Source organism: Tenrec ecaudatus, chromosome 1 (assembly GCF_050624435.1).
Source record: "Tenrec ecaudatus isolate mTenEca1 chromosome 1, mTenEca1.hap1, whole genome shotgun sequence".
Taxonomy (NCBI): Eukaryota; Metazoa; Chordata; class Mammalia; order Afrosoricida; family Tenrecidae; genus Tenrec; species Tenrec ecaudatus.
This window is the reverse complement of record NC_134530.1, coordinates 125,891,914-125,918,168: the sequence shown is the minus strand read 5'-3', so window position 1 is coordinate 125,918,168 and position 26,255 is coordinate 125,891,914. Positions and strand designations below refer to the sequence as shown.

Here is a 26,255-nt window from a genome sequence, read left to right as displayed (position 1 = left end):
GCCTTGTTTTTGTTGGAGAGAACAGGGCTCCGGGAAGCAGAACAGGACTGGGGTCCTGGGAATGTTTGGTTAGTGGGTTGAGCGCCCACAGCACCGCAGAGAGATGGGCCCGTGCCCACCCCTGAGAGGACCCCTGGGGAAAGGGAGCACTCACCATGGAGTCCTTCGCACAGCCACCGGGAGGAGAGGACAAGACACAGAGGGCCAGGGCATGTTGCTTAAAGGTGCCCAGGACCTCTTCCCTCCTGATGGTGACCATGGGGGTCCCTGGAACGGCAGCACTCTATGCCCGCAGGGCCAGTGGCTAGTGTTGTGGTCTGGCTCTGGTCAGGAGAGCGTTTCACCTTAGTTTTCCAGTTCATGGACAAACTGTTCGCTGGTCTGGGGGACACTTCTCCCCAGAGCCCACTACAGATCTGTGCGTGCTTTTGCAAAAGCCGTTATGTTGGATGCCAAGAAAAACCCGCACATCAGTGCTCCCGGCAGCACTGGCCACACTAGCTCAGAGGTGGACACAACCAAAGAGTCCATCAGCAGATAGGCAGTCGGCACCGTGTGCTCCCGGTGGAATGCTCATCAGCCATCAAGAGAAGCAGGCACACCTTGCGATCAAGCAGCATGCATTGGGCAGTGGATTATAGCAGGTGGACTTAGGTTAAAAATGTACCTTCTTATCACGTGACCTTCCTTTAAATGTTCTAGTTTTTAATATGGTTTGCTTTTTGTCGGTGGAAGTTGATGTGTCTGTTTCCCTTTGCTATTGTTGTTGGTTTGGGGTTTTTTTTAACGTTTTTTCTGTATTTGAGGTCTAGGGTAGATAACTCTATAGTGACAGTCACTGGATGGATGGCTCCTTGGGGACATGGCGAGGGAGGTTGGGAGGAAATGGGGAGCTATTAACGATGAGCACAAGAATGAAGAAAATGTTCCAAAACTAATAATGGAGATGATTGTACAACTCCTCTGGATGGGATTGAACTATTGCATTGTATGATATGTGAACTATATGCCTATAAAACCGATTTAAAAGGTGAACGCATGATCATATATATTTTTGTAAAAATTTTTAAAATGAGCAATGGCTTCAGCACAGGCAGACCTTGAGACCATTGTGCTGAAAGCAACAAGTCAGCCACCAGAGGATAGACCTGTCTTATCCCCTTCTGTGACCCAGACAGAAGGTACAGAGACCAAGAAATCAAACTCACTGCCATCAAGACAATGCCGACTCATAGTGACCCTATAGGACCGGGCAGAACTATGTCCCTGTGAGTTTCCAAGACTGTCATTGTTTACGGGAGTAGAAAGCCCTGTCTTTCTCCTGAGGAGCTTTTGGTGGTTTCCAACTGAGGACCTTACAGATTATAGCCCAGCGCATCAGGACTACGCCACTGGGGTGTGTAAATACCACACACACACACACACACACACACAATGCATCAGGACTACGCCACTGGGGTGTGTAAATACCACACACACACACACACACACACACACACAATGCATCAGGACTACGCCACTGGGGTGTGTAAATACCACACACACACACACACACAATGCATCAGGACTACGCCACTGGGGTGTGTAAATACCACACACACACACACACACACACACACACACAATGCATCAGGACTACGCCACTGGGGTGTGTAAATACCACACACACACACACACACACACACACACATACAATGCATCAGGACTACACCACTGGGGTGTGTAAATACCACACACACACACAATGCATCAGGACTACGCCACTGGGGTGTGTAAATACCACACACACACACACACACACACACACAATGCATCAGGACTACGCCACTGGGGTGTGTAAATACCACACACACACACACATACAATGCATCAGGACTACACCACTGGGGTGTGTAAATACCACACACACACACACAATGCATCAGGACTACGCCACTGGGGTGTGTAAATACCACACACACACACACACACACACAATGCATCAGGACTACGCCACTGGGGTGTGTAAATACCACACACACACACACACACACACACACAATGCATCAGGACTACGCCACTGGGGCATGTAAATACCACACACACACACACACACACACACACACAATGCATCAGGACTACACCACTGGGGTGTGTAAATACCACACACACACACACAATGCATCAGGACTACGCCACTGGGGTGTGTAAATACCACACACACACACACACACACACACACAATGCATCAGGACTACGCCACTGGGGCATGTAAATACCACACACACACACACACACACACACAATGCATCAGGACTACGCCACTGGGGTGTGTAAATACCACACACACACACACAATGCATCAGGACTACGCCACTGGGGTGTGTAAATACCACACACACACACACAATGCATCAGGACTACGCCACTGGGGTGTGTAAATACCACACACACACACACACACACACATACAATGCATCAGGACTACGCCATGGGGTGTGTAAATACCACACACACACAATGCATCAGGACTATGCCACTTGGGTGTATAAATACCACACACACACACACACAAAGCAGCCACAACTTTGTAGAAAGATGAGACAAGCAGAATCCTGGAATCTTAGATGGGATCGCTTGAACTTGAACGCAGAATCTGTTTATCTCCTCTCCCTGCAGCTTCTTGGAGGCTTACCATGTCCTAGAATACTGAAGTCGAAGCCCCTGCCCCGAAGGTGCCCTTCATATCTGAGTCAGTCATGCAGGGCTGGTGTAGGGGGCACTTGTGCATACTGTAAGGACCCCAAGGAGACGCGCGTGTGTGTGTGTGTGTGTGTGTGTGTTTTCCAGACCCTGGGTCAGGGAGCTTCCTGGAGGAGCTAACACCACAAGTGTCACCAGTGGGGCCCTGCAGTCCCGATTGGTTCTCCTGGTGTCCTTGCTCAGTTCAGGCTCACTGCTCTGCCCTGTCCCTTTTTTAACCCTCAGAATGAGATCCTGTTTCTAACTGCCCTGGGCAGCTGAAGCCATCACACATGCTCTTCCTCTGTCCCCTATGGCCTGCCTCCACAGCTACAGCTTATCTCTACTATCTACTCGGATCCTTGCTTCCTTCCTCCAGCCTCTGAGGATGGAGTATCCCTTTGGCTGGCTGCAGCCTGTCCCTCTACCTTGCCCGGGGCTTCCTGCTGCCTCCAGGCCTCTGCCCACTGGCCGCTCCTCTCCCTGGGCTCTTCAGTGTGTCCACCAGCACTTGCCTCTTAGCTAAGGTGACCAGATTTTAACACGGTAAAGCAGGACACCAGCGGGACATACACCATTGATAAAACTCATCCTGGCGAAATAGCCACATGGCAGCTGAAACCCGTATACCCTAGCTTGTGCATTCTTTAAAAAAATCGGGACTTTTTTAAAACATCGCGGGATGTGGGAAAAATTGTTAAAAAGCGGGACATCTGGTCCCCTTACTCTTGGCTGACAAACCTGTTCCAGGCTTTCCTCACTCCTGTTTTCCCTGCAGCCCCTTTATTGCATGTATATGTGCCTGACATACTGCTCAGTTCAGCGCTTGCTGTCCGGTTGTGAGTTTGTTGGAACTCGCTGCTGCCCTTGGCATTGTTGGCCGGTCCTTCCTTCTTAACAAAACTGTCCTCTCCACCTCAGGAGCTCCGTATTCTGTCTTCTCCGGGATCCTTTCGGAGCAACTCCTCCTGAAGTCTTGGATTTCTCTCTCAAAAGCCAACATCCCTGAGCCCTCTTCGGTGGCGGTGAGATAGGACACCTTCTTTACAGAGGTTCCCAAATTGTGTCTCTTGTCCCCCGCTTCTCCTACAGCACCTGACTCCACATTCTCTTCCACCAGCCCGTTCGCTCTCACATTCCAGTTCTCCTGCCTCTCCCCAGCTGACCAGGTACTCAGTCTTCATGATTCTTCCTCCTGACTATCTCTCCCATCTCGCACCATTTCATTAAGTCAGACTTCACCCTCACTTGCTCAGAAGCCCACAAAAGCTTCCTTACTGGCTTATCTGCCTCCATGTCCTTGTTCTTCTGTTTGGCCTCTGGGCCACACCATTCCGTCCTGGAACAGATGGGAACAATTCTACTCGTTAGAAAGGCCTTCTCCGTTTTAGGCAAAATCTTTGCACCTGCATGGTACACCTTGTTAAATACGCCTAATAGCCCACCTGAAGCATTTCCCCCTCCAAATGAAGAGTGTATCTATTTCTGGCTGTACTTGTTCTTAGGAGTGAACACAGAGAACTAGAACAGGGAGGAGTCTAGTTGTTTCCTTGGGGAGTTGAGCCCAGAATATGTGATTCGTCATCTTGGGACAGTAACAGCCCAAGCCTTCAGCTGTTTCAGCACGGTCCTCACGCTCCCTTAAGTCCCTTCTGGACAGGCAACGTGTTTCTAATTTTCCCCATTCTTTGGGACTCCTGTTCTGGTATTCTGTCAATCTCCAATTCTCTAAATATGAGCAATTCGTGAGAAGGTGGGGCGTGGTCATGCTTTCTGTTCAGATAGAACTGTTCTTGCTATGTAACTCCCGGCAACATTGTGCTGGCTCATGAGGGTTAAACTGTATTGTGTTGGAGGCACAATATTCTCTCAGCCTCCCTTCTGGTTGTTTGTGTTTTTCCATGGCACCGAGCACAGTGTTTGTGGGTTATTGTTGTTAGCAGCTTGTTAAATGACATATGTGGTGTCAAGTGTCTTGTCCACCCCTTGGGAGAAATACCCCTTTAGAGTGCCATGTGAGATGTAGATCGAAAGTGGTAGAGTTGATACTTGGCCAAAACCTACCTTGTGATGAACCATCATTTTTACGGGGAGCTTACTCTGCACTTAGCACTGAGGTATTAGGCACTTTGTCCCAGAGTGGATTTCGAAGATAGCTGCTAGGCACAGTACTATTTTGGAGAATTTGGAAAGTCATTTTTTCCACTCGCCGACTCTGGAAGGCCTTCTGCATTTTTTGGGTTGCCCTCTCTGTGTGTTGGGGTGTGTGTGTGTGTGTGTGTGTGTGTGTTTTCTTCTTTCCAGACATCTCCCAGTGTCTTTCCAACCACCGTGCATTTTATGGACTCAGTGATGTCTCATTCATTCCAAATAAATTCAGAATTGTATTTGAATTCAGTTGGCTCTGGTTTTCTGCTCTTATTAAAGAGCAAGTGGGGCATGCATTTTAATGAGCAGCTCTATTTCTAATTCCTTCAACATTTAAATCAAGATGTTGGATCACCCTGCGTTATTTAGCCAATGGTGAAGTTTTGGGGGCGGAACTCCTTGCCTTCCAACCTTTGGTCAGCCACCGTCTTCAAATCTGGGTAGGAGCTGCCTTAGTGAGGAGCCCTGGTGACACGGCAAGGTCAGCTGTTTGAAAGCACCAGCTGCTCTGCCAGCGAGAGACAAACCTCCTCCCGTAGAGAGTTACCGCCTTGGAAACCCCAGGGGCTGTTCTGCTCTGCCCCATGGGGTTGCTAGCAGTCCATGGCAATGAATTTGCAGGGGGGTTTGCTTAGCCAGAGTGGGTGGAGCCTGCCATCCATTTCATTCTATTGCCAAGAGTGATCTTGCTGCCAGGCCTGGTGATTAATATTCCCCTTGCATTATCTCACTCACCCCTGGGTCAACCCTGGGCCACTGAGAAGTCCCTTGAAGGTGCAATTTGAGGGAGCAAGGCAGCTTCGAGGGGGTCTTCACGGGTCAAGTGGAGGTTCTCTACCTCACCAGCCCGAGAAAGGACTGAGGACAACCAGTGGCCTCAGAAGCGTGGCACTTCCTTGTTCTCTCTGGGGGGACAGAGACCGCAGGGCTGCCTTCAGAGGGTGGCTAACGGGTCAGCTTCGCTCAGACTGCTTCAGGGAGTCATCGTCATCTAGAGTTGACCTAGAAGAAAGGTACCCTGGGGGTTTTCTGCGGGCCAAGGTGTACACACACAATCGCATCGGACCTCAGTTTCTCCCACACCAGGGAGCATTGCGACCCCTGGGATCTGAGCACCATGTGAGCCCCAGAATAAATCGTTTTTGATCCCGAGGGCAAGAAACCTGACCGGCAAACCCACTGGGTTCCAGATGGAAGGAGAGTCGGCTTGTGATGAGCCCAGGTGGGGGCAACTAACCGTTGCTGGCGTAGGTGCGCTGCCTTCTGCCTCTCCGCCTGCTCAGAGTGCAATCAGTCTCCTTCGGGAGAAATCACTTTCAGCCCCTGGGTGTTCCTTCCAAATAGAGCCGAGCTTCAAAAGCAATCGCTTTGTGATCCAGGGAGGAGCGCTTGCCCAGGGAATGATTGGGGATAAAAGGTAGCAGGAGACCAACTTCAAAGGGAGCCTGGGGTGCCGATGGGAATGATTCTCATGTAATTAGTTTGGTGGGTAGGCTGCAGTTACCAGGCTGCCTGCTTGAAGATGCCAATCTGCACCTCAGACAATTTTAATATCAGGCCCTTTCACTCGTGCTAATGGGAATGTCTCAAAACCTTGCTAGTCGAGCGCTTGCAGACAGGCCTCCGTGTTTCCCGGTCGCTGTCCAGAACCTCTTTTGATAAGGGTTTGATCACAAATCACACAGTCTCGTGGGCTTGGCTCTCTGAGGCTTTGACGCCGTTTTCCGGTCTGCGCGCGGATGCCGACCCGTGAAAAGGAATCGGGCGCACAGGTGCCTGAAGAAGAAAATGAAGCATCTTAATGTAACAGCCAAGAGCCGACCCATTCTCTTGGGGGCACAAGTGGGAATCTGGTGTCGAGGGTGATGAATGACACGGTTCTCATCACAGCGGGGGTGGGGGGATCAAAACTCATTCGCAGAATCTTTTTGGGAAAGGAGATTCTTTTTCTGCCGTGGAACCGTCGTAAGGGTTCATGAGAGCCTGGCCCGCTACCCATCCTTCCTCCTGGGCAGAGGCCCCCAGTCTGGCTGCCCCCCATCAGGTAGGCCCACTGGGAGCTTGGTCTGGCTCCTGTGGCTGGTTGCTCTCCCTCCTCTTTAAAGGCTTCCTCTCCCCAAGGAGGCTGTGGCCCTGGCCAACGGCTTTGTGTTTCTTACCCCACTTCTGCGTCTCCCCTCAGCTCTAGCGGGAAAAGCAGGGTGGCCGGCAGACAGCAAAGGTACTGTTTCCAGTGCCATCCACTGGACGGCTCCTGCAGAACGCTGGGCAACCGGGATGGGAAGGCGGCCACTGTGGCAGCTGTATGAGCTTTACCTTAACTATTTAAAGGAGCAGCCCAGAGGCTTGAAGATCCTCATTTGTCAGGAGCCTGACCCCTAAAAGGCCAAAGAGCCCTCGGGACACATGCAGGGCCTCTGCTTGCCCACAGTGTGCCTTTGTGTGAGTTGGAATGGCATACTTTCTTCTTAGATTAAAGTGCCCCCAAGGTCAGCAGTTCAAACCCAGCAGCCGCTCCATGGGAGACAGATGAGGCAGTCTGCTCTAATCAAGATCGAGGGCCACTATACGACTCGACGGGTGGGGGGTTTAGTTAAGACACTTTGTTGCCATCTCCCAGGCAATGCTGTCTGTCATCAGCACGTACCTCTCTGCTGGCTCTGTATGGAAGGCCGTGTCATTGCACTGAACCTATCACTGTGTCTCCGCGGCACGCCAGCCGGGCCAGCAGCAGTGTCCAATTGCTCATGCTACCACTGGGTTGTAGGCAACAAATGGCAGATATAAAACTTGAATTTGAGGTGGTTGTTTTTGTTTTCCTGGCAGGCACGTTTATTTACATCAATAGTCCCTGCAGCAAAGACTGTGGCTTTAACCACAGATGTGAGTGTAAGACACTGTCTGTGTCTAGCCTAGCCCCCACAGAGAAAAGAAGCACGGTGAATTCCAACCTTTTACCCTTTCTCTTTGGGTTGAATAGAATAGTGTTGGGCGAGCCAAAGCCTGCTAGTGTCAGGAGAAAGTGGAAGGGAAGCAATCTAGTAATTCTTTCATTACAAGACAGTAAGCTTGCCACAAATGCCATCCCTGTTTTTTGTTTTTTCTGTCCTTAGCTTAAAATATCTGAGAGTATACATTCTACAGGTTGCTGACCTTGAAGTTCTTGGAGAGCTGGCTTTTTCTCGTTTTGCTGATTGGCAGGGTTCAGAGCAGCAGCAGCGATTGGGGCTTATGTACTCTTTGCGTTTCTGATCCATTCATGTGGGTCAGCAATGGTAAATACCAGCTAAATCTTTAAAACTCCTCGATATGCACTGGAATTTGGCAATTAGCTGTTCTAATGCTTGAAATTCAATACAAGGCTGGGGTTCACGCTAAGGCTCGTGGTCAGTATCCCAAGTCTCCAATGAGCCTGCTTTTTAGGTAGATTCAAGGTGCTTCTAGATCAGTAGTTCTCAACCTGTGGGTCGCCCAGTAGCAAAATTACAGTGATGAATAGCAATGAAAATAATTTTATGGTTGGGAGTCACGAAACATGAGGAACTGTATGAAAGGGTCGCAGCATTAGGGAGGTTGAGAACCCCTGTTCTAGATGTAGCAACTCTGCAGCATGCTTTGTACAGTGGGTGCAAATTATTTACTCTATGTAGACAACATTTGTTAAGGATTACCATGATTTGTTATGGCTTACCATGACCATCAAGGTTCCCTTGTTGTAGCCTAGTGGCTTACAGGATGGGCTACTAACTACAAGGTCAGCAGTTCGACACCAACAAGTGCTCCACAGGAAAAAGATGAGGCTGCCTGCTTCCATAAAAGATTCCGTTTCAGCAGCTGATATTACGGGATCAAGTGGAAGGCAAATGTTTTGCGAATGATGATGGCAACAGATGTACATATGTTCTTGACACAATGGATGTATGTATGGATAGTGATAAAAATTGTATGAGCCTCCAATAAAATGATTTAAATAAAAATAGTTTTTTTTAAAGATTCCGTTTCAGAAACCTCCAGGGGCAGTTCTCCCCTGTCTTACAGGGTCACTAAGAGTCAGCACTGACTTGCTGGCAGTGTGTTTGGAGTTTTGAGATGATGGCCATCATAGGCTTACCAGATCGGTGGATTTGAACTAAAGGTCTAACTTTTGGGTCCCCGTGTTGCTTGAGATTAGGAGCCGTGTGGGGGAGTGGTTGTACATCGGGCTGCTGAGACCGCTGACTGCTCAGAGAGAGAAAGACGAGGCTTTCTACTCTTGTAGGGTTACAGCTCAGACCCACAGGGCAACTCTGCCCGCCCTGTCGGGTGGTTATGAGTAGGCATCGACTCGATGGCAGTGAGGTTTGTTGTTGTTGTTGTTTGAGATTGGTGAAGGAAACAGTCATGTTGGGCATGACTCGGCCGTATGTATGAAGAAAGAACTTCTGCTCAGAAAGCAAACCAGTTTTGCACGATGATTCACTCCAGCCAGGCTTCTAACTTCGCTTGTGATACTCATTTCTGAGATTTTAAAGCAATGTGTCTTGTAAGTTTGTTGATGCAACTTGTTGAGAGATCTGGACTGCTATTGACTTCTCCAGGGCAGAAGGGAAGTGTGTGTGTCTGGGTGTTGTGTTCCAACAGTCTGGCCTTGGGTGTGTGTGTGTGTGTGCGCGTGTGTGTGTAGATCTGGGTGTTGTGTTCCAATAGCCTGGCCTTGGGTGTGTGTGTGTGTGTGTGTGTGTGTGTGTGTGTGTAGCTCTGGGTGTTGTGTTCCAACAGTCTGGCCTTGGGGAAAATAACCCAGATGCCTGCTCACTCTCCACCCTTGTCTCCTGCCTCCCTGCTCCCCCAGTTCTCTGTTTACATGCACATGTTCCCTTCCTCCTGTTTTCCCTTCATTTCATGCTAGGTCAATGCCAACCCTGATCATAGATTGAGTAACTGGAACAATCACCTGAATTTTAAAAAATCAACAAAAATGTATTGATAACTGTTATGGGTTGAATTGTATCTACCAAAAAGATAGGTGGAAGTCCTAACACCCAGCCAGCCTTCCCCTCTGCCCCATCCCTGTGCCTGTGATACACTGAGTCACTCATAGGGCTCTTCCAGCCAGTCTCCTTGGCTTGCACCAAACAATGAAGTTAAAAAAAAAACCACAAAAAGCCACACCCGCTGCCATCAGGTCGTGGAGGTCCATCTGGGCAACCTCTTCTTTCTCCCTCAGTGCGTTCCCTTTGTGGGTGGTCTTCCAGTGAGGGATGGAGGTCTTCTCCCTGAGGCCGCCCTACTCCGTGCTTGGCACTCTGCTTGGCCGATGACAACCATGCCCTGATGTGCCGCAGCCTCAGTCACTTCATCTCCGCTGGGCCTGGGCCTCGGTCACAGCCTTCCCTGGCCACTAGCACAGCTCAGAATTTTGTGAGAACTAAGAAGCTTTTCTGACAGGCAGGAACAGAGCAAAAGAAATCTTCCTGACAAGGGTGTCTTTCCTTATTGTCTCCATGCAAATGAGCAGTCAGAGCCCCCTGGGGGTGGCCCGTAGCTGTCTGTGCGACACCCCACCCTCCTGCCCATTGTTCTGCCTAATGTGGAATGCAGGCACTCCGGGCTGGAACTGCTCCTTCTTCCTGGAAGAGCAGTGGAAATGCCGGTTCCTAGTTAAGGTTCCCAGCACGTCCTTCCACCCAGCCCCAGGCTACTCCGCCTGTCAGGACTGGACTTGGCCTTGTGGGACTGCAGAGCCGCTCTTTCCAGCTCGGAATGAGAGCCGCGTCTGCAGCCAACAAGCCTCAGCAAGTTCAGACCAGTCCTGGCCGCTGGGGCAGCGAGCGGATTGACGACATGTGTGCAGTGACCCGGAGGGCACTCAAGCTCGGCCACCTTCCTCACCGCTGCCCTCCCAGGCCTGCCCTTCACCAGAAGCCTCCTTATTTTCTGTAACTACGTTCGTAGGACAGTCACGTGAGACATAATGTCCATCAAGGCCTGCATATTCGCCAGTGGTCCCCTGAGGTCACAGTAGAGCTCAGAAATCCTGGTCCCAGGACAGGACGTAGTGATGGCAGTAGCTCCCGCCCGCAGCCAGGGTGTCACCTGTCTTGTGACACCCTCACCCCTGCCACGAGTAGATGCTAATGCCCAGCAGCCCTGGATAGGGTGTCTGCGGCTGTGAATCTGTAGGGAGCGGCCCACTGGGTTTGCACCGCCAGCTGTTGCCATGTGCAGCCCACGTGCCCACCTGACAGCGCCACGTGGCCCCTACAGCACATGTGCTTTATTGTTGTAGCTGCTGGTGGCGGTGGCGGTGGCGGTTAGGTGCCGTGAAGTTGGTACTGACCCGCAGTGACCCAGTGTTCGACATGCAGAGAAAGAGAGGGGGGCCGACAGTGGATCGACCACCTGTGTGCTGTGCTGTGCGTTCTAGCCAAGACCTCGCGGTGGTGCTTGGATTCATCAGCAGTGGCTTCTAATCTGGTGCACTGGGCGTCTCTTGGGTGTTGCGGCGTGAGCTCTTGTTTAATTTTCTTTTGAAAATATGACGGTGACCGGGAGGGTGGGGTAGAAAGGGGGAACCGATTACAGGGATCTGCATATAACCTCCTCCCTGGGGGGCGGACACCAGAAAAGTGGGTGAAGGGAGACATCGGACAGGGTAAGATATGACAAAATAATAATTTATAAATTATCAAGGGTTTATGAGGGAGCAGGGAGGGAGGGGGAAAATGAGAAGCTGATGCCAGGGGCTTAAGTGGAGAGCAAATGTTTTGAGAATGATGAGGGTAATGAATGTACAGGTGTGCTTTATACAACTGATGCTTGTATGGATTGTGATAAGAGCTGTAGGAGCCCCTAATAAAATGATTAAAAAGAAAGAAAGTGAACCATCTCAGGAGAAGAAAAGAAAAGATGACCGTGAAGTGCAGCCAAGCCGGTGGAGAATCCGGGAGGACTGCCGCTTGCAGCTGAGGCCTGCAGCGCTCACCCATCACACCCATGCTAAAAACAAAGCTGGGAAGATCCGCTGGAGAGCTGCAGGCTGGGGAGCTGGCGGAGAGGGGCCTCTCTCAGAAGCAGAGAACTTGCTAATGATCAGATACAGCACTCAGTGCGGAGACATAGCTGCCCAGACACCGAGCTCGCTCCAGGTGCTTGAGGAAGCGGCAGGGCCAGGCTAGGAGGCGGTGATTGCACCCTGTCCAAATCACATCCTGTCTCGTGTTCCAGGACGTACTGTGGACACGAAGCATTGCCTGATTTTGTTGTGATGTGCCGCTGTGTTGCTAACAACTAGCCCGCTCCTCTAAGTGCCTGTGACCGCCACGCACATGTCCCCATGCAATAGTGCTTCCATCTCACAGATGAAGAGCCTGGCTCCCCAGGGAAGATCAAGCCACGTTTCAGACAGTGGCAGAGGTGGCCTGCTAGGCCCTAGCTCTTCAACACAGCGTTTCATGTTTCTAGTGACATTCACCAGAAAACTCCACACTCACTGGCCTCCAGTGATTCCGACTCACAGCAGCCTTCTAGGGGCAGGCTAGACCCGCCCCTGTGGACTTCTGAGCCGAAAATCTGAATGGGAATAGACAGCCTCATCTCCCTCCCTCGGAGCAGCCGGTGGTTTCCCTGCTGGCCTTCCGATTACAGCCTGTTATGGCAACAGGGCGCCTTTTGGGCAACACCAGGCTTATTAAGATGCTGGAAATATGCAAGACGTAGGTGGGCTCAGGTTTCCATGAGAAGAAACAACTGTGTAGTGACGTATGAATTTACCGCTAAGCCTCGGTTGGGTAGGGTGGGGGTGGCTCCCACGAGCAATCACCTATCTCTTATCTCAGACCCCAAACTAGGTACTAAATGTCAGGAGCAGAGGCATACACGTGGGGGGTGATAGAGCCCTTCATGAGAACACTCTGGATTCCACCACCTGATCATTGGCCATCGTGAGGGTAGTGTGGGACAGGGCAGATCTCTGTTCCCTTTGCCCGGTCGCCATGAGCAGGGGAGCAGGGTGGGGGGGTTGACAGCAGCCCGCAGTGACAGCCCTCCCTCCAGTCCTTTCTTCCCGGCTCCAGGCATATTCGTGATTTCATTGATGTGCACACATGCCTCCCACTGTTCTTTTACACCCCCACCTCAGCAAAGGGCAGCCGTAAACATTTGGGTGGGTTCTGTCCAGGCAAGCCTTGGGCGCATTCTATGGGTGGATCCGGCCTCATCTTTTTCCCCTGACCTCCTGGGAGGACTTTAGGCCCTGGCCTGAAGCTGACAAAGGCGCAGCCTGTTTTAGGCCCTAGAGGAGCGGCCTCCCTTCCTTCAGAGGCTGAGCCCACAGTTGCCTTGGTAGAGCTCAGGGTAGCTGCTCAGGGTGGCTGGGCCCCAGATAAGACAAGGGCCCTGAAGCCCAATCCCACCACTCCTATGCCTTCCTAGCTGCCACCCTCGCTCCCGTGCACAAGAAACTCAGAGAACCAGGAATGAGACACGCCCTCTGGGAATGAAATCCCACTTCATGGGCTGGGGGAAGACGCGAGATCCTCTGATCGTCACGTGGTCGTTATTAACACAGCATCTGTGGGCATGGCGCATCCGCTTTCTTGCGGTCTCGCTCTTTAGAGGTGGTGGAGAAACACACAATCCAAAGATCCAATGAGAATCAAGGAAGAATTACATACTTGGGATCCACAAGACTTCCCACTCACTGGCCTGTGATCTTCCTGCACTGGGCGTCAGTCATTACGTGTGGTGTGTGAGTCTGAAGAGGAATTTACAGACTGCTCGCGGACATATGGGCTAATATCAGACTTGATCTGAACCGGGCTGGGATGTTTTCTTAATATGCAATTACTCGTTATTTAAAGCACTTTCCTATACACATACGAGTGTCCGTGAATTTGCTTCTCTAATCCACCCGGACTAAGACATCTGCTTTCTCTGAAGCACTATGGGGGAGCGCTGCCCTGCGCACTTCAAGTCCCTGGAAATGGGGTCTACTCAGTGGCCACAGACCCCAAGGAAGGACCATAGAAGCAGTGTAGGCTGTAAGTGGAATTCACCAGAAGTCTAGGGGACCCAGATGGCCACCCAGATGGGTTGAGACTCTTGCCAAAGGTAGAAGTGTGTCGATGGGTTGGTGTGTAACCTTAAACTGAGAGCTAGCCAGGGCCGCAGTTGAAATGCGGGCGTTTAAGGAAAATGAAATCCCTTCCAGGCGGTGGCAGAAGCTGAAGGGAGCGCTGTTACCAAAAAACGCAGGTTGTCTGCGCGAAGCCACGGGAATTCTGCCAAGTGTGGCGGCAGTGCTGTGGAGCAGGAATCTCACCTCTGACCCCGAGGAGCACAAATGTCATGGCACGCCCCCAAACACAGTGATCGGCTGCATCTTGCCAGCATTCCGTAGGTGGCGGCCCATCCCCAGCCTTGGCCTTTGCAGGCCTCTAGAGACGGAGTGGCAGAATCACGGTTGGCAAGACCAGGGTTTGGTGAAATACTGGCAGCTGGGCACACTGTGAATAAAGGTATATTCTTAGACAGGCTTAAAACAGTAAGTGATCGTTCTAGAATGCACGAACCATCCCCCACCCGCACCCCCAAAATAACAACTGTTTCATTGTGAGGGACCCCACGTGTAGGTGACCTTCTAAGACACTGCCCACATCATCTGCCCAGCAGCAAACCTGCTTCTTTGAGAACCAGCCTTACAGGCTTGAAATGAAAAGATTTCTCTCCCCCACCCCCACCCCACCCCAAACCCCTCTTCCCTTCTTCTTCTTCTCCCCTCGAATGCAAGTCCAGGCCACTGTGTGACCTCCTAACCCTTCACAAAGTACGCAGAGAGCTTAAGGCGCCGCTTTTGAAGTCCGGGCTTCCATCTGAATAACCTCCCTTTCCTCTCCTCACGGTTAGTGCCGCACAGAGCTGCACAGCTGCAGGGGAAGAGCAGTCGCAGTGGACTGTCCTCTACGTTAGGACAGAAATGGCAGGATTGCTGATTTTCTGTTTTCCATAACAAGGATGAACCGGTTATCTCAAAGTGAGATTGTTACATATAGAACGCTACAGCCAGCTGTTTATGAGATGCCCATCCGGGGAGAGATCGTGTGCGTGCACGCATGCGTGCAGGGTGTGTGTGTGTGTGTGAGTGTGTGTGTGTGAAGGAGAGAGAAAGAGAGAGAGGCAGGAAGTCACATAGTATTAGATCATGTTAGTGTATAGCTCAGTGAAGAGGGACTCTCTGTGTGTGTGTGTGTGTGTCTGTGTGTGTAGGAGAGAGAGAGACAGGCAGGCAGTGACGGAGGGAAGTCCCATAGTATTAGGACATGTTAGTATATAGCTCAGTGAGGAGGGACTGTGTGTCTGTGTGTGTGTGTGTGTGAAGGAGAGAGAGAGAGAGAGAGGCAGGAAGTCCCATAGTATTAGGACATGTTAGTATATAGCTCAGTGAGGAGGGACTGTGTGTCTGTGTGTGTGTGTGTGTGAGTGTGTGTGAGTGTCTGTGTGTGAAGGAGAGAGAGAGAGAGAGAGAGAGAGAGAGAGAGAGAGAGAGAGAGAGAGGCAGGAAGTCCCATAGTATTAGGGCATGTTAGTATATAGCTCAGTGAGGAGGGACTGTGTGTGTGTGTGTGTGTGTGTGTGTGTGTATGTGTGAAGGAGAGAGAGAGAGAGAGGCAGGAAGTCCCATAGTATTAGGGCATGTTAGTATATAGCTCAGTGAGGAGGGACTGTGTGTCTGTGTGTGTGTGTGTGTGTGTGTGTGTGAGTGTGTGTGTGTGTGTGTGAGTGTGTGTGAAGGAGAGAGAGAGAGAGAGAGAGAGAGGCAGGAAGTCCCATAGTATTAGGGCATGTTAGTATATAGCTCAGTGAGGAGGGACTGTGTGTCTGTGCGTGCGTGCGTGTGTGTGTGTGTGTGTGTGTGTGTGAGTGTGTGTGAAGGAGAGAGAGAGAGAGGCAGGAAGTCCCATAGTATTAGGGCATGTTAGTATATAGCTCAGTGAGGAGGGACTGTGTGTCTGTGCGTGTGTGTGTGTGTGTGTGTGTGAGTGTGTGTGAAGGAGAGAGAGAGAGAGGCAGGAAGTCCCATAGTATTAGGGCATGTTAGTATATAGCTCAGTGAGGAGGGACTGTGTGCGTGTGTGTGTGTGTGTGTGTGTGTGTGTGTGTGAAGGAGAGAGAGAGAGAGAGAGGCAGGCAGTGATGGAGGGAAGTCCCACAGTATTAGGTCATATTAGTATATAGCTCAGTGAGGAGGGACTATGGAAAGAAAGCTGTGGAATCCTTTGTTGGACGTTAGTGACTGACCGTGCGCAGTTCGGAGCGCCAGGCCTGCTGACCTCCAGTCAAGGAGCAGTGGGCCCGGGCTGCTGCAGGAGGGATTGCGGCTGCTGTTGGCGGCGGCGGCCATGCGTCAGTTCTGACTCGCACAGCCCACTGCGACGGAGTGGAACTGCCCTGGAGGGTTCTAGGTGGTATTTATTTGTACAAGAACAGCTCGTCAAGTCTTGTCGCCCTGGCACTGGCCGGGTGTACTCAAACTCCCAATCCTGCCGGGAGCAGCCGAGCAAGCACCATGGCTGGGGTGGGGGGGTACAGGGGGGGCTCCTTGAACAAAGCTGGGAGTGCACCCTGGAACAGGCTTTAGTTCTGCTGCCTCTGCCAGGAGCACCCAAAATAGCAGGCTTCAACCAGAGGGACAGCCACTTGGAAGTCCTGGAGCCAGCAATCCAGGATCACTGTGTGGCTCCCCAAGCCCCTCTCAGACCCTGTGGGGTGTGGCCTTCATCCTCACGACCCAGGACAGTGGTGGGTCTCCAGCCATCCCATGCCCCCCCCCCCCCAAAGTCCCACCAACACGGACCCTTCCTTGGCGGGAGCTTGGGCACTGGGCCGCACACGCTGTCGGAGGAATGGCATCGAGTATCTGCGAGGCATCTGGAGGAGGTACCACTGGGGATTCCTTCCGTTCATTGGGAGATGGCGGGGAGGGTCTTAGAAATAAAGAAAAGTCTCAGCGCTCCTGATTATGGGCATCGGTCCTCTAGTGGCCGGACCAGGCGTCTGCTGTGTGACACGCCGGTGTGACCCGAGGGTGGTGGTGAAGACAGTCGGTGGGTTCTGCACTCAAGGGACTGCGTCTCAAGGTGCCCAGTCAACAGTCAACGTTCACGACTCAAGTGTTTCCCAAGAGCTGCCAGCGGATGTCCATCATTAATGACCCGTGCAGATAACGGACAACGTCATTCTCTGAGCTGAGCGTCGTGGGCAGACCACATCAGCAGCTCTCTGATCTGAGTTTAGCTCAGCAGACCTGCCCGCTGTGTCCGGGTCATGTGGAGAAGAGGAGCGTGGGAAAGTGGAAGAAGGGGGGCGTGAACCACAAATACCCAGGGCCCCTGTGGAGAGTGGGCTCAAGGTCACAGTGCTGGAAAGCCTGGGGGGTAAGAATTGGCCCAGTGGTGAAGTCCCAAGTTGGTTCCCATTTCCTTTGGTGGGGTGGGGGTGGAGCCTCTATCTCGCTGAGGTGCAATGCAGTCTGATGAGGAATGAGTTTGTTGTCCCTCTATGGGGACAGCCTTTGGAAGGCAGGCTGAGGGGCCCGAAAGAACACAGGGACAGCGCCAGGTTATAACCTCATCCTGCTCGCCCCACACGACCCTGTGTAAGGAGCGGTCCCTGAGCCGGGTTTGGCTGGGAAGCAGGCAGGTGTCCAAGGTCATTGCATGTGTTGTCGGTAGATGTGGGTTCTAAAACAAACCTGGAGATGGCGTTGCTTCCCCCAGGACTCCCTGCTCAGTCACGGTGCAGAGCCTCAGACCAGGGTTCTGATTTCTGTTTGTTTCAACTCCCAGGATATTAGAAAAACGAGATGAACGTGACAAATACGATGTCAACTCTGGTTTCTGTATGAGATCTGGAGCCATGAAATCACCCTGCCGAATTTCCCCCAAACCTTTCTAGAGGCAACGGGCTTTGCCTGTAGCAAAGGGTGCTGAGCATCACGACCAGCCCGGGCCTGTCCTCAGGCTAGGTAGTACCTGGAGGCCTAGGTAGTACCTAAGGCCAGGTAGGGATTGCTGCCCTCTTTAGTCCCAAGGTGTCAAACAATTGTGACCCAAGAATGAGGATGCTCCTCCTGGGGAAGGAGCTGCCCAGCCTAGGACATGGGCCCCCATGGCCCCAATAGCCCTCTGCAGCCCCTACTACCTTGCCCTGCTCCCCCATGGCATTTGCTTATGGGTGTAATCTTATTTTGATAAAATATATATATATTTTAGAAATTCAACATTTGAACAATTTTTAGGTACACAATTCAGTGACTATATTAATTGCAACCCCCATACTGTAAAACTGTTTCCCAAAATTTTCCATCACCCCAGACAGAAGCTCCATACTCCTTGTCTTAGGCTGTGTCCTTTAGAAAAGCGAAACCTGTGAGCCTTACACATGCATGTGTGCCCACCTCAGTGCTCGTCAGACCTGACGCAGAGCTGCCCCAGGACAAGGTGGGTTTCTGAGGATGTAATTCTTAATGGAATAGAAAGCCTCACCTTTTCCCCAAAGGGAAATTAGTGGATTCAAACTGCTGATTTTGTAGTTAGCAGCCCTCCTCGTTCGTTACCCACTAAAACACCAGCACTCCTTTAGGTTTGTATATCAAGGAGATGGCTCCCACAGCCGTAGAAGTGTACAATTACGTGCCAAGCCCCTGGGCCAGATGACAGGCTTGATTCACCCAAAATTGGAAGGTGGGATGGCAGGTTGCTGATGACTCCCAGACAATATGGCAGGCCCCTGGCTCAAGTCCAAAGAACCAGAGGTCAAGTGATAAGTCCGATCTATGTAGGATCCAAACCCAGCAAAAAAAAAAAAAAAAAAGGCAAGCAAGCTTTCCCACACCGTCCATTTATATTGGAAGCCGGCCACATTCCCAAGGAAACTAACTTTCCAATGGACTGGTTGCCCATAGCAGATTTCATCATGGAAGTAATTGCTCTACGTTATAACTCATTACTAAGGGATTACTACTTGTTGACTGTCAAACCACTAAGAATCCTGGCCCAACCAAGTTGATTTTATCACTCCTTTATACAGTAGCCTCCACGTCCCTCCCCCTGCCCCAGTAACCACTCATCTTTCTATCTCCATACTCTTGCTTGCTCTAGCTATTTCATATAAGTAAGGCCATCCGTTGTTTGTCCATTTGTCTGCCTTTATCTCATTCGGCATAGCACCTGTAAAGTTTATCCATGTCAAAGAAATGTATTCCTTTTTGTTGCCGAGTCGTGGTCCGTTCCGTGCACACACACCGTGGCTTGCGTGTCCATCCATCTGTTGATGGGCACTTGGGTGCTTGCTACCTGTAGGCTCCTGTGACTAGTGCTGCGTGCACACTGGTATGTTCCCGTGTGTTTATTGGAGAAGAATGACCAAAGAACAGCTCGGCCGTCTCTCCATGCGGGAGAAACGAAAGGTCATCGCTAATTGCAGTCATTATCAGGTCCCCCTCCCTGGACAGTCTTCAGCGTATACTGCTTTGACAGCCCAGCAGCCTGAAGCGAGGCATGGCTGGCTGGCACGGCCTGGCGGAGAGGTCACCGTCATTCTCTATTGCAGTTCTGCAAGGAGAGGCACGCCATGGACAGGACCCCGGAGAGGCTGAAGAAGGAGTTGGAGGAGGAGCTGCTCTTGAGCAGCGAGGACCTGCGCAGCCACGCCTGGTACCACGGCCGCATCCCCCGACAGGTACCTGCCCCCTCACCGCCACTGCACACTCAGGGTGTGAGGGATGGGGGAGCTCGAAAACAAAGCATGCAAAGCGGCCAGCAGTGAATTCACCGAAGCCCGTCTCTAAGGAGACCACGGGAAGAGCGAAGGTCAGGAATCCAGAGTACGTTTCCACCGGGAGCGCGATAAGAGCGACGGGAAAACACGTGGCCCTGTGGTCCGAGAACAGTCTCGGGCCATCAGCGCCGGAGCTGCTGAACTGAAGAAGCAGGATGCCAGGGCTGGGCTCAGGCCCTGTGGCTGGCTGCCCACAGCCTCGGGCCACCTGGGGCCGACTGCATGCGGAGGGAGGTGGCTTCGTTTCAGGTGCAGAGAGGCAGTGGCTCAGAGCAGCAAGGCCCTGGTTATCTGAACGCAGATTCTGCACAGCGGCCATGGGCGACTTCACTGAGGCCCTGCTCTTGGCCCATCATGTATCCCTTCCCTCCCCGCCTTCCCGATGGGGTGGGGGAGGAGAAGGAATGATCCCTGTGGCCACAGACTCCCCACCTGAATGTGCACCGTGTGTGTGCCTGCCGTCCAGGGCATTGCCATAGGAATGCTCTTGGTGGGTGGCTGGATTTTGTCCGTCTCCCCCCCACAACCCCCCTTTTAATAATATTAGAAACTGGACCTTGAGTAAGCCCACAGCACTGAGATGTTGGTGTGACCTGGCTTGTGAGCCTGCTTTAGCCAGTCATTCCACATTCCACATTCCACAGCAAGACTGTGAAGGGGGCAGGGGGAGGGTGTGAGGGATGGGGGAAGGGCAGGTGCACACCCCCAGCACTGCCCAAGGCATCTTTTCCCATTCTGACCTTGGGGTGTTTTGTTTTGGTTCACAGTTTGTAATGTAAAAAATACAAAGAGCAAAAGAGCAGAGAAGTACAGTCCCACCCCAATCCTGGAGAAAACTGTGGTGAATCGTGGAATATATGTCCTGCCCGAGTTTCTAGCTCAGTTATGGAATTATGCCGCACTGCCCTCCTCCTTCCTCTTCCTCTTCCTGTGGCAATCACCAAGGTGACAGCACACCTGCCACTTGAAGCGTCTTCACGTGTGCAGCTCAGTGACCTGGAGCGCGTCCGCGGCACCCCCTTTTTTGTAGCCCACCTCTGTCCGCTCACACACAGCCCGGGAACGGCCTCCTGTGTGAGAAACTCTCCCACGCCCTCTGCATTGTATGTGTGTCTCCTGGAGGCCCCCACTCCTCGATGCCCATGTAAACATCCTTCAAGATAAATACTGCGTTTCTGCGTGTACTTCCCAAGGCTAAATCCCCCCAAAATGGCATTTCTGGGTAAAAGCCTACTGGTAAGGCCGAGATGCAGTTTTTTAAGTTACCATGGCAGCCTACAGCTGACAGAGTGGTCTACTATTGATCACATGTAGGAATAGCCTGGAAAGATTATCCAAATTTAGAAAACAGATACTTTTCATTAAGATGATTACAGGAGTTTTTTGTTTGTTTGTTTTTTAACCTCTAGCCATTAGTGTAAATTTTATCCAAACAGTATTTTAAACTGTATAACCCAACACTTGTAACAATAATACTAGTTATAACTAACACTTTACTCCTGTAAATAATTCTAGCACACTCCCGCTCACTGCCTCTTGGTTGCTTCCAAGTCATAGGGACACTCCAGAAGAAAGTAGAGTTTCTGAAAATGTCAGTCTTCACAGGAGCCGACTGCTTCGTCTTTCTCCCACAGTGGCTGGTGGGCTTGAACTGCTGACCTGGCAGTTAACAGCTGAGCCCTCTTTGCCATCAAGGCTCCTAGCTATACTATAAACCAAAACCAACCAAACAAACAAACTTACTGCCATCCAGTAGGATTGACTAGAACTGTCCCTGTGGATTTGCAAGACTGTAGCTCCATCGAAGAAGAAAGCCTCCTCTTCCTCCAGCTCAGCGGCTGGTTTAGAACTGCTGACCTTGAGGTCACCAGGCCAACACACCACCAGAGCCTCTGTCAACCTCACTGTAGGTAATATTACTGTCTCCACTTAACAGACGATGTAGCGAAACCACAAAGCGATTACATAATCTGTCCAGAGCCACCCAGCAGAGCCAGAAAGGGAACACTGGCGGGCGGGCTGCATACAGTCGTGGTACACTGCCGTGTAAATCCCCTTCGGGCTGTCCGCATCCCCAGCATCAGAGCCAGCTGTGTGTGAGCCCCCAGTGAGTTCCAGGCATGTGCGAGGCACTTTGTGTAGACTCTCTGATCCATATTCTGTGCCTGGTCGCCCCTGCGGGGGCACCCCAACTCCTCACCTGCCCAGCCCAGAGAGGGGAGTTTCTTCAGGGGTGCTCTGAAGAAGGCCTGTCGGATCCAGCACACGCCCTTCTCCTCCCACTTCCTGTGCGGGCACCCGGGACTCCTTTTTGTTGCGCTGACTTCCTCCAAGTCTTTTACAGATACCCTTTTCTTGTGACACCCTCCTTTCAAGACAGTCCGCACCCCCCTCCCCAGTGCTCCCTGTCTCCTCCCGGCTTACTCTTTCTGACACCCTACCCTCTGTTTCATCTCCAAGGTGTCCGAAAGCCTCGTGCAGCGAGATGGGGACTTCCTGGTCCGGGACTCTCTGTCCAGCCCAGGCAACTTTGTCCTGACCTGTCAGTGGAAGAACCTCGCTCAGCACTTCAAGATCATCCAGACGGTGCTGAGACTCAGCGAGGCCTACAGCCGCGTGCAGTACCAGTTTGAGATGGAGAGCTTTGACTCCATCCCCGGCCTGGTGCGCTGCTACGTGGGCAACCGCCGGCCCATCTCCCAGCAGAGCGGGGCCATCATCTTCCAGCCCATCAACAGGACGGTGCCCCTGCGGTGTCTAGAGGAGCACTACGGCACCTCCCCGGGCCAGGCCCACAAGGGCAGCCTGGACGAGGGGTGGCCGGAGGTGGCCAAGCGGCTGAGCCTCACAACGGGCAGCGTGCAGAGCCTGCGCAGGGGAAACCTTCTCAGGTGGGTTGGCCCTCGGGGCCGAGTTTGGAGATGAGTTGCTCACCCAGAACAGGGAAGCGATCGAAGGCTCTGCCAAGGAGGCTAGGTGTGCGGTTCTGTCACGAGACAGCACAGTCGGGTCCCAAGGGAGGGGAGGCCGCACACACCACCCGAGAGACTTTGTGAAAGAGGAGGGCGCTGAGCTGGTCTGAAGGTTCGGGCAAGCGTGGCTGGAAGCTGCATGGGAGAGACTGTTCCTGGGGGAGGGCGTAGCATGAGTGGAAGTGTCAGACAGAAAGGCAGGGCAGTTTGGAGGGGTGGGGTGGGGCGGAAGGGGTGGGCAGGGCAGAGGGGACAGGCAACCCTTGCCAGGCCACAGAGGCCTCAAGGCCGGCTTAGGGGGCGGAGGGAGCCGCTGAGAGTCCACGTAGTGACCGCGGTGTTCTGACAGCTAAAACAGCAGTGTGTAAGGGTGGTTCCGAGATGGGTTGCAGGCAGGGGGTCCCAGTCCCAGGCTGGGAGCAGAGAAGAGTGGGGGTCCTGAGGGACAGGGAATGGGCCCCCCGGGCCTCTTTTGCATATAGGCATGTTGAAGAAGGGGGTCACACAAGGACATGGAGGAGGAGGTGGGCCTTGAGGGGTTAAACTAGTGGTTTCATCTGAAAGCCAGTGTCCAGCAGGCAGTCTGGGGGCTCGTGAAGGGGGTAGGGCAGAAGACTTAGATTGGGGCAAGTCTACCCAGAAAGGCTGGGCGCTGAAGCCCGGGCTGTAGCTCAGGTCAACATGCAGTGAGCACGGCAGACAGTGTGACCCTGGGAAGGGGGAGGTCCCGGGCGGGTGCCACCCCAGTGAAGGGGCCTCCACCTGCTGTTGGACCCATCTCATCGGCAGCAGTAAGCGGGTAACTGAAAGGCCAGTAGCTTGCGGCCACCCAGGAGCACGTGTGAAGAAAGAGGCCTGGTGGCAGACTTTTGTAAACATAGCCCCTGGAAATCCTACAAAGCCCAGGCTCCTCTCAGGCACGGTGAGTCGGAATGGAGTCTTTCAGCGATTGCTTCCAAGTCCCTGGGGTGGAGGAAATGCTTTGTGTCGTCTGCTAATGTAAAGGCTGGTGATTGAAGAAGCCCACCTCGCAGTGCTGCAGAGGAAAGCCCTGGAGATCTGTCTCCACAGAGCCAACAGCCGGGAAGCCCGGAGGGAGCGCAGTCCCACCATGCAGCGCCCGGGGTCGCTGGGGCTCAGAGTAGTCTCAGAGTGGCTTTGGATTTGGCCTCGCAGGACACCAGATCCCCTTTGCCAGCTCCTCAGCTTTTAAGCCAAAACCCAAATCAAGAACTGGCATTTCAAGAGGACAGGAATTCAGAACTCTGGAGTAGCCCACATGGAGGCTGTGCACTACCTGAGAGACGCTGGTCCATTGGGTGACGTCACGGCTCTGTGTCTCAAGCTGGTCACCTGTCAAGGTGGGACTTGGGTGAAGCACTGAAACAGGGCTAGCACCTAGTAAGTGGTAGAACCTAGGAGGTGTGTCAGCGTCGGACTGTGCTCCACCGAGTGTTTCAATGGCTTGTTTTGGAAGGTAAATTACCAGGCATTTCTTCCAAGGTGCCCCCTAGCAGCTCCATGAACTGAACAATACTCACCACTATGGAGCTGAATCCAGCTCATGGAAACACTGCAGGACCCAGCAGAACTGCCCCCGGGGGTTTCAGAGCTGTACATCTTGACGGAAGCAGGCTGCTCCGTCAGAACTGCCACCGTTGCTTAAGGCGCTGTGCCACCAAGGCTCATCCTAAATCCTCCCCCAACCAAAACCCACTGCCATCGAGTTGATTCCAACTCCCGGTGACCCTTCCTTGGGTTTCCGGCGCCCTGAGTCTGTGTGGGAGCAGACGGCCTCGGCGCTCTCCCATCGAGCGAGCAGAGCAGCCGGTGGGTAGACTGCCGACCTTACATTCAGCAGCCCGGAGCAGCGCCTGACCCAGGGGGTCACCAGGCTTTCTTAGGGACGCCATAAAAGCCCCCAACCCACTGCCCCCAACCCACTGTCACTTCTGACTCAGCACCACGAGTAGGGTATCTGAGGGCCTTAGCCTTTACGAAAGCAGACAGCCTCAGCCTTCTCCTACAAAGCCACTGGTGGGGTTGAAGCCCCGCCTTGCCATTACCAACACTCACTGGACACTTCCACCACCCCTGGGGACTCCATTAAAAAACCAAAAAACCTCTTATCTTGGTGGCCAATTCTGACTTACAGTGACCCTGTAGTATGGGTGTCCCAGGCTGTAAATCTTTTTTTTGTTTGTTTGTAAATCTTTATAGGAGCAGAAAACATCTTTCTACCAAGGAACAACTGGTGGGTTTGATCCGCAAACCTTACAGTTAGTCTGGCATGCCACCATGCTCCTTAGGGGCCTCCCTGGTGCAAGGCCAGTGTTACCAAGGATGGTTTCTTTTCATGCGGAGGGCAGTGGGGTGTTAAACTGATATTAAGTTGCCCCTTTTGCAGAAATAAGATTGGACTTGAGATATATACATGAATACAAATTGGACTTAAAAACATAACAGGAAAAATAGGTTTCTGTTGCGAGTGGGGATTGGCAGCAGGCCATTCAGGGCCGGGCTTCCCTCCCAGCATCCTCAGCAGTGCAGCAGCTAAGCTGCAGGGGGAGGCTATTCAGAGCCGGGTTCTGTTCCAATGTTTCTCAGAACGGAGTGAGAGACTAAGACTATCCAGGAGACGGGCCGTGGTCACTTTCTGGTGGCCCTTTGGAAAGCAGAGCCTCATGGGCCCTGTTACCACTGATCACCCGCTGGGAGCCCACTGTCTGCATGTGGGGGAGGAGTGGGCTCCCCATGCCTGGTGGCCCTCGCCGCCTCACTGCCCTTGGGTGGCTGCCCTTGTCAGTGCTCTGCCTAGGGCACTGGGCACCGGCCGCAGACGCCCTGACGTTGGACGCGGGGATTGGCTGGCTGGTGGCGGCCGCCCAGGCCAGGTGTGCCCGCTCAGCCAGGTTGTCTTCCAGGCCGGGCTGCTCTGGGCCGGTGGAGCCCGACCGCTTGCGTGGATCGAGGCTTAAGGATCGCCCACTGAGAAGCCATTGCCTCTTGGAATTTGCCCCAGCCGCCTTATCTCCCGGAATTTCTCTGTGGCTGGGTTCTTTGGGTTTGCAGCTCCCCACCCGCCCCATCCCCCCTTCCTTCCCTTTGATGCTTGCAAGGAGGAAAAGCATTTCCTGATGTGTCCTAACACCAGAGAGGTGAAGCCTGTGGGAGGGCTGGTGAGCGAACCTGACGACTTTGTGGAGCGGTGCTTTCTCCCCTGGAAGAGACAGACTTGCCGCTTGGGGCTGGTCAGAGAAGTCCCCGGGTCGGATTGGGAAGGGAGCAGGAGGAGTCGTGGGGCAGGCGGCCATGGCCCGGTCCCCCTGTCCGTGGAGGCTGCATGGCCGGCTCTTGCTCTCGGTCCCCAGCTCCGCGGCAGGAGGCTGCCTGCCGTCCCCTGGGGGGTGCAGCCCTGAGTGGGGCCCCTCGGCCTCCCTGTGTGATCTGGTGGCTCATTTGGGAGCTGCTGAGCTTTGCACTGAGATGGAAACTCTCCCACTGCGGGGCAATGACGGCACTGTGGAGCCGGTTGTGGGAAATGCGTGTCAGTTAAACTAGGCATTCCTCTTGGATCTGTAAGTAATTTGAGGCTCT

The 26,255-nt window shown here is 52.7% G+C and overlaps 1 protein-coding gene across 2 annotated transcripts in view; it reads left to right on the top strand.

Annotated features, from left to right (window-relative positions):
* The window catches only part of BCAR3 (BCAR3 adaptor protein, NSP family member), a 123,237-nt gene that overhangs the window by 78,993 nt on the left and 17,989 nt on the right, over positions 1-26,255 (top strand). For both annotated transcript variants that reach the window (XM_075558538.1, XM_075558533.1), the window contains exons 4-5: positions 19,459-19,587; positions 22,147-22,577. In XM_075558538.1, coding sequence (XP_075414653.1) covers positions 19,459-19,587; positions 22,147-22,577 — 560 coding nt within the window. The remainder of the gene's footprint in view (positions 1-19,458; positions 19,588-22,146; positions 22,578-26,255) is intronic.